The following is a 6,000-nucleotide window of genomic DNA, read 5'->3' on the forward strand; positions in this document are numbered from 1 at the left end:
GTGCTTTTGGGCACTCCAGTGATGTTGCAGCTCTGAAATATGGCCAAACTGGTGGCAAGTGGCATCTTGGCAGCTGCACGCTTGACTTTTCTCAGTTCATGGGCAGTTATTTTGCGCCTTGGTTTTTCCACAGACTTCTTGCGACCCTGTTGACTATTTTGAATGAAACGCTTGATTGTTCGATGATCACGCTTCAGAAGCTTTGCAATTTTGAGACTGCTGCATCCCTCTGCAACATATCTCACTATTTTTGACTTTTCTGAGCCTGTCAAGTCCTTCTTTTGACCCGTTTTGCCAAAGGAAAGGACGTTGCCTAATAATTATGCACACCTGATATAGGGTGTTGATGTCATTAGACCACACCCCTTCTCATTACAGAGATGCACATCCCCTAATATGCTTAATTGGTAGTAGGCTTTCGAGCCTATACAGCTTGGAGCAAGACAACATGCATGAAGAGGATGATGTGGACAAAATACTCATTTGCCTAATAATTCTGCACTCCCTGTAGTTATCCAGGCTTTCTGAAGGTCTTTCAAAGTTCTTTGGACATTGGCTGCTTTTTATTTATTTATTTATTTATTTATTTTACAAATTTTAGGGTTAGTACTTATTTTCAGAGAACAATTCAAACATAAAAACGGTGCCTAACTCAAAGGCTGCAAAGGTCCACTTTTAAATTGTATCTTTAGGCATTTATTGTCACAAGTCAAATCAATGAAAAGTTGGACAAAAGAGTGTCCATCTGTAAGACACAGTGGAGACTCTGTCATGAAACGAAAGACAACTCACATCCAAGGAGCTTTGAATGTCCTTAAAGAAGCCTGGAAAACTAATCCTGAACACTACACTCTCTTAGAACGCTTTTTCAAGAGAGTGCAGACTGTGCAGGAGAATCAAGGTGGTCATAGTAAATACTAATCTTCGAGCTCCTTAGAACTACACAAATTCTCTGTTTTTGTCTTATATACTTTAATTCCATCTATGCTTGAATGTTTCCGTCCCATTTTTCCTAGTAAAATTTGACAAAAAGAGAGACTACTTGAACCTTTTTTTCAAAGTACTATATTTTGAAGCCTCATTGCATTCTCATTTGTAAAGTATGCTGTATTACTCAGGAGATTTGATTTACCCTATTAAGCAGAGGCACACTACGTGTGCACATAATGCTGTTATCAAACAGGTTCACTGTAGATGCTGAAAAATTCTCCAAGGGGGTGCTGTAATGAACCCCACTCTCATCCAGAACCAGGTCCACCAGGAAAATAGGATTCTTCTTTGGCCTAGACATGGATAATTGTTATATTACAGACATAAATAATTATTATTTTAAGTATTGTAATCAGTTATATTTCATTCATTATTACAAAGTCCAAAAAATGGGAAAAGGAAAAGAGAAAGTTGTGCAAATGCATTTTATCGTACTTGTAGTGGCTAGTGATTAGGTCATTCCCCCAGACAAAGTCCTGAGGACACATCAGGACATTGTGGCAGGCATCCATCACGACCTTGGTCAGGCTGACCAGTGAGTTCTTCACAAGGACACGGAGGGAGTCCTGCATGTTGTAATGCACCAGATTGAGGAGTTTAGACAGCTTAGAAACCTTGTAAGTCTCCCAGCAAGTCTCGTTTATGTTGTATGTTCCCTTGCCCATATTCGCAAGGTTGTACCGGATGCTGTTGCACAGTGTGCTGGTCCAGTTATCTCTAAGAAACAGGGTTATCTGGATAAGGAAAGAGAGGTTAGATTAAGATATTTATATTGGTAAACTTGTAGAAACAAAATGAATAATCTCCTATGAGCTTATTAAATAACTACAGACGCTATCTTGTTTATATGGCTAAGATGTATGTTTTTGTTTGACTGTTCTTCAAGTCAGAACAAAAAAGGGATATGAAGACATTTAGCCAGATTTGCCAGAGCAAACTCATTTCTGGTGTAAAAACAAAGTACTGTTGAAATTTGAAAAGATCACGCAGTGGCAAAATTGCATGTTAGAGGTGAAAAGTCTGAGATTATTGCGACTAACTCTGTTGCATATGGATGTCTGGGAGTTTTTTTCTTAAGGCCCAAAACACAGAGAATATCTAAATCAAGTATGCAAACAGATTTACTAACACTTGCAACTCACTATTTATTGCTATTTGTGCCAATATTTAACATTGAATCTGAAACTTTTTTGCACTTGATAGTGAAATGAAATGTCTGTGCTTTGCAAACAGCACAACTTTTGTAAATTACCCATAAAAATGACCAAAACTATCAGCACTATTTGGGGATTGCACTCACAGGCTAATTTGCCCTATTTAGCAACCCCGGCCGGTAAACACAGGTTTTTACTTGATACTCTCTCGGTGCAACAGTACCTGAGTATGCGTCTGAGACTGGTCAAGTTCAAATTGATCCAATGGAAGTGGTTTACCCAACATCAAGTTGAACAGCCTCATGTTTTCTACTTTTTTGCACTCATGCCACATTTCAGAAAGCACACAGATCAGCTCTGGCCTAGTTTGCATGGACTTGAAAATAAATGCAGCTCGATTCGCCTCATAGGCAGAGTAAGGAACCGGAACACACCCTGCATAGATAAAACACAACAGTGTTTTGATTCTGAAGGTGTTAGCAGATGCTACATTTCCTTAATTATGACCTGAGTGACCAGTAAGTGCATAATGCAAAATATCTTACCTTGTGAGGGCACATATTCAGGGTCCTTCTGTGGCAGGGTGATATGTGAAAGGTCTTCAGGGCAGCTCATCACTACTTTGTCAAAAATCAAGCGGTTCATTGTACGGTCATAATCCAGTCTGACCTCATTCTCCAAGCCTGCAACACACGTCTCTAAACTGCACACACAATATTGCATTTATCCATCCTGTTAGTTAGTAAAAAAGCAGATCATATAGAATTAATAAGACAGGATATCACTCACTTTTTCAGCTTAAGGCCAGGAGCTGAGAGGGCACGTCGTTTGATACTCTGGAGACTATCAGTATTGAGAGACGGTGTTTTCCTAGAGATGGGCATGCAGTCCACTGAAAAGTGGTAGAAAATAAGTGCCTCTGTTTCCTCTCTGTAGCGCAGGGCAAACCCGACCCGCTCAACAAAGACACGTGGGTCTTCAGCACAGAATAACAGTCTGATCCTGGGTATCCAGTACTTACTGCCTGCTATGAAAGAGTCTGTTTCTATGCAGAAAGAGGGCAACAGATCAATGACATGGTCAGTAACAGCAGAGAGAGAGATGAAGAGACAACACTCTAGAGTTACAACAGTTTAAAAACATTGAAACCAACCAGGGGATTTACTCTCCTTATGCTCTTCACTTATATCAGGACTTCCTTTTTTGTCTGTCTGGTGGACCTTCTCTACCAGATACTGACATTTCTCCGTACAGTAATCAAGAATTCCAACTAAATGCCAGCTGTACTTCGGAGGTGGGCTCGCGCTTGCAGACTCATCTGCAAAAGAACAGAAAAGAGGGATTTAATAACACATTACTACATTTAATTCTAAATTCACTGGTGTCTGTGTTGTATTGTTGTATGGCCATTTATAAATTGCTTCTCATTACCTTTTAATGAATATCTTAAATTAATCCCAAAAAAGGATTAAAAGGAAGAAAAAGTGCCAAAAAACATGAGCACCACACATTGTTGAAATGCAGTTTACAGATAAACTATATCCTAAGTATCATTTGTAACAAACTAAACACCATTTAAAAAAACGGCTGAAGATTCATTGATTCACTGATTTTAAATTGACCTTTGCCTACATAGATCTACAGACATTAGGAGGCCAAGCTCCAACTCCAAGCGCAGCACCCAATACAGCAGCTACATGATACTTTACCATTTGCAATTTCATCATCTGTAGGTAGCAGGGCTTTTCCAGGAATAGGTTTTCGATCAGGTGATCCTTCAGCATTGCCCAAAGCAAGCCAGTCTTCTGGAGTCCGGCAGTCATATTCTTCATTGTCAAACAGCTTAATAAAAAACATGGGAAAGTTTGGTGTATATAACATTATATATAAATATGGAAAGTATTGCAATGAGAAAAAAAAAGTCTAAAAAGAGGGACTTGATTGGACAGTTGTGTAACAGGCTCACCTCCAGTGGGAGGAACAGCGAAATAGGACCGTCTGGTATGGTGTTATTTTTCAATGGTCTTGGCAATAAGAGATCAGAATCTATGCCCTTTTCTGCCAGGAGCTCTTCAACATGTAAATGTAAGTATTCCCTTCGACATCTGTTAGCAACACAGTATATAAAGACGCAGTTATTTCACAGCAGGACTTTGAGATAAAACAACTTAATGACTCTACTAAAAGCTGCTGTACAATAAAGGAAAAATGAGCATGTATTGCACACTATATGAGACGTGACCACTGAATCTGGTCTTACAGTATTCAAAATAACCATGACTACAGCAGCAGATGCCATGTGTAGTACACAAAAATAGTACACACCTCTCTATCGCTAATTTGCGGGGGATGGAGCCAGGACGGGTTTTGTAGGGTATTTGGACTTTGGGTTTATCTCCACCCGGGCAAAAGTATGGATTCTCCGAGAAGAATGAATTATGTTGTACATGTGGTACAAGGCAATCCTCAGCAGCCCATCTGGGCCGATGAGGTGGAGTCTTGGCGACTGCTTTTGAAGTAAACAGAAGTCAGATTTTACAGATAGCACAAAATGTTTTGGGATTTTTTTTTCTAGATTTAAAATTAAAAAAAAATCGATGCAACAATAAAATATCAGATGTCTAAAATGTCATACAGCACAACTCACCCTCCCGTGAGTTATGACCAAATGTCAGCATGGACTGAGGCTCTGACACCTGCTGGGCATTAGGTGTACAAACCGCATACACATAAGCAATTAGTCAAGAGTTTCTCATTAGAGCAACAACAATCAGTCATTTTAGAGGAATCAGAGAAGCCTTTACCTGGAATTTTAATGTAGAGATTGTCTCAGAGAATATTCCCCTCTGATCTCTCATAGAGCCTTTCCCCACTTTGAAGACATTGTATTTCTGACGAGTTGAAGGCTTGGGCTCTGGAGGATCTCTGGGTGGATGAGGTACCCCGGAACCAGGAAATCCTGTGTTCTCACTCTTTCGAGCAGGATTTTTTTTTTAAATGTACGTGTGAGCAATGACAGCTGGGTTTAGTCACCTACTTCTTCAATGATATGATTTAACGAATATTAAATGTGTATGAAAAGTTGAAGCTTTATATGTTGCACATATAAGTTTATACACGCGTTACTAAAGTGGATAATAGTACAAAATGTAAAAGGGAAACTAGACATTACTTAACGCTGAATACACGACGTACGTTAAACGTATGTTAAACGTTTTGCCCGACTTCAGCTGGAGGTAGTCTTTTAACCGACAGGGTGTTAAACATACGCCGGGTGCTTAGCCTTAGCATTCAGCCTTTGTGATTGGCTTTGCTGAACACAATTAACGAGTAGCATTTGGTAATTTAACTCTGTAAGCAAAAGGGGAAAAAATAAATACGACATACCATATTTTTCAATTCTGTTGCAAGCTGTTACAGGTCTTTTGTGTGTCCACCACATAGCTGAAACTGAACTGTAGAGAATCTTAGTTTCTAAGTGGAAGTACTGTTAGACGCAGCAACAGTTGTCATGGGGACGAAGATGATAGTACAAGTTGGCAAATCTTTTTGAGCCATATTTGACAACTTAAGCAGTGTTTAGCCTATTATGTCAAACATACTGTGCCACTTTACGCTATTTTTTAGCACTATATTCTCTCCTGTGACACACTGCAAAAAATATTTCTCAGTATGTACTGCTGCTTCATTTTCTTTGAGGTAGTTTTCATCATATTCAGCAAAATCTGCAAAGCTTTATGTAACTTTAGACTGGTTATCCTTTATTTCCCTATAATAAAAAGCCTTCCCTTCACATGTGTTGGGTAAAATCCAGATTTTAGAAAAGTGCATGACCCGTCGAGCCAGTCAGAATGTG

The 6,000-nt window shown here is 39.3% G+C and overlaps 1 protein-coding gene across 1 annotated transcript; it reads right to left on the reverse strand.

Moving 5' to 3' along the window:
• Positions 1–1,034: 1,034 nt before the first annotated feature.
• Positions 1,035–5,642, reverse strand: LOC146709016 (dynein axonemal heavy chain 1-like). Its single transcript, XM_085455967.1, has 12 exons — positions 5,532–5,642; positions 4,949–5,116; positions 4,792–4,843; positions 4,470–4,653; positions 4,111–4,249; positions 3,854–3,986; positions 3,298–3,462; positions 2,934–3,189; positions 2,690–2,847; positions 2,368–2,579; positions 1,426–1,724; positions 1,035–1,283 (listed from the first exon to the last, which is right to left on the reverse strand). The coding sequence occupies exons 1-12, from the start codon at positions 5,532–5,534 to the stop codon at positions 1,115–1,117; spliced, it is 1,938 nt and encodes a 645-aa protein (XP_085312093.1). The 5' UTR covers positions 5,535–5,642; the 3' UTR covers positions 1,035–1,114.
• Positions 5,643–6,000: the final 358 nt, after the last annotated feature.

This window comes from Copadichromis virginalis, linkage group LG5 (genome assembly GCF_057382275.1).
Source record: "Copadichromis virginalis isolate Kocher_CV1m ecotype Utaka linkage group LG5, C_Virginalis_male_GT1.1, whole genome shotgun sequence".
NCBI lineage: Eukaryota > Metazoa > Chordata > Actinopteri > Cichliformes > Cichlidae > Copadichromis > Copadichromis virginalis.

What these genes read in the sequence shown, in the direction of transcription:
- LOC146709016 (XM_085455967.1), bottom strand. An exon ending in AGATGATGAAATTGCAAATG is followed by an intron (nt 3,463 to 3,853) that starts GTAAAGTATCAT and finishes GTTCTTTTGCAG; the next exon opens with ATGAGTCTGCAAGCGCGAGC. An exon ending in CCTGGCCTTAAGCTGAAAAA is followed by an intron (nt 2,848 to 2,933) that starts GTGAGTGATATC and finishes TTGTGTGTGCAG; the next exon opens with TTTAGAGACGTGTGTTGCAG.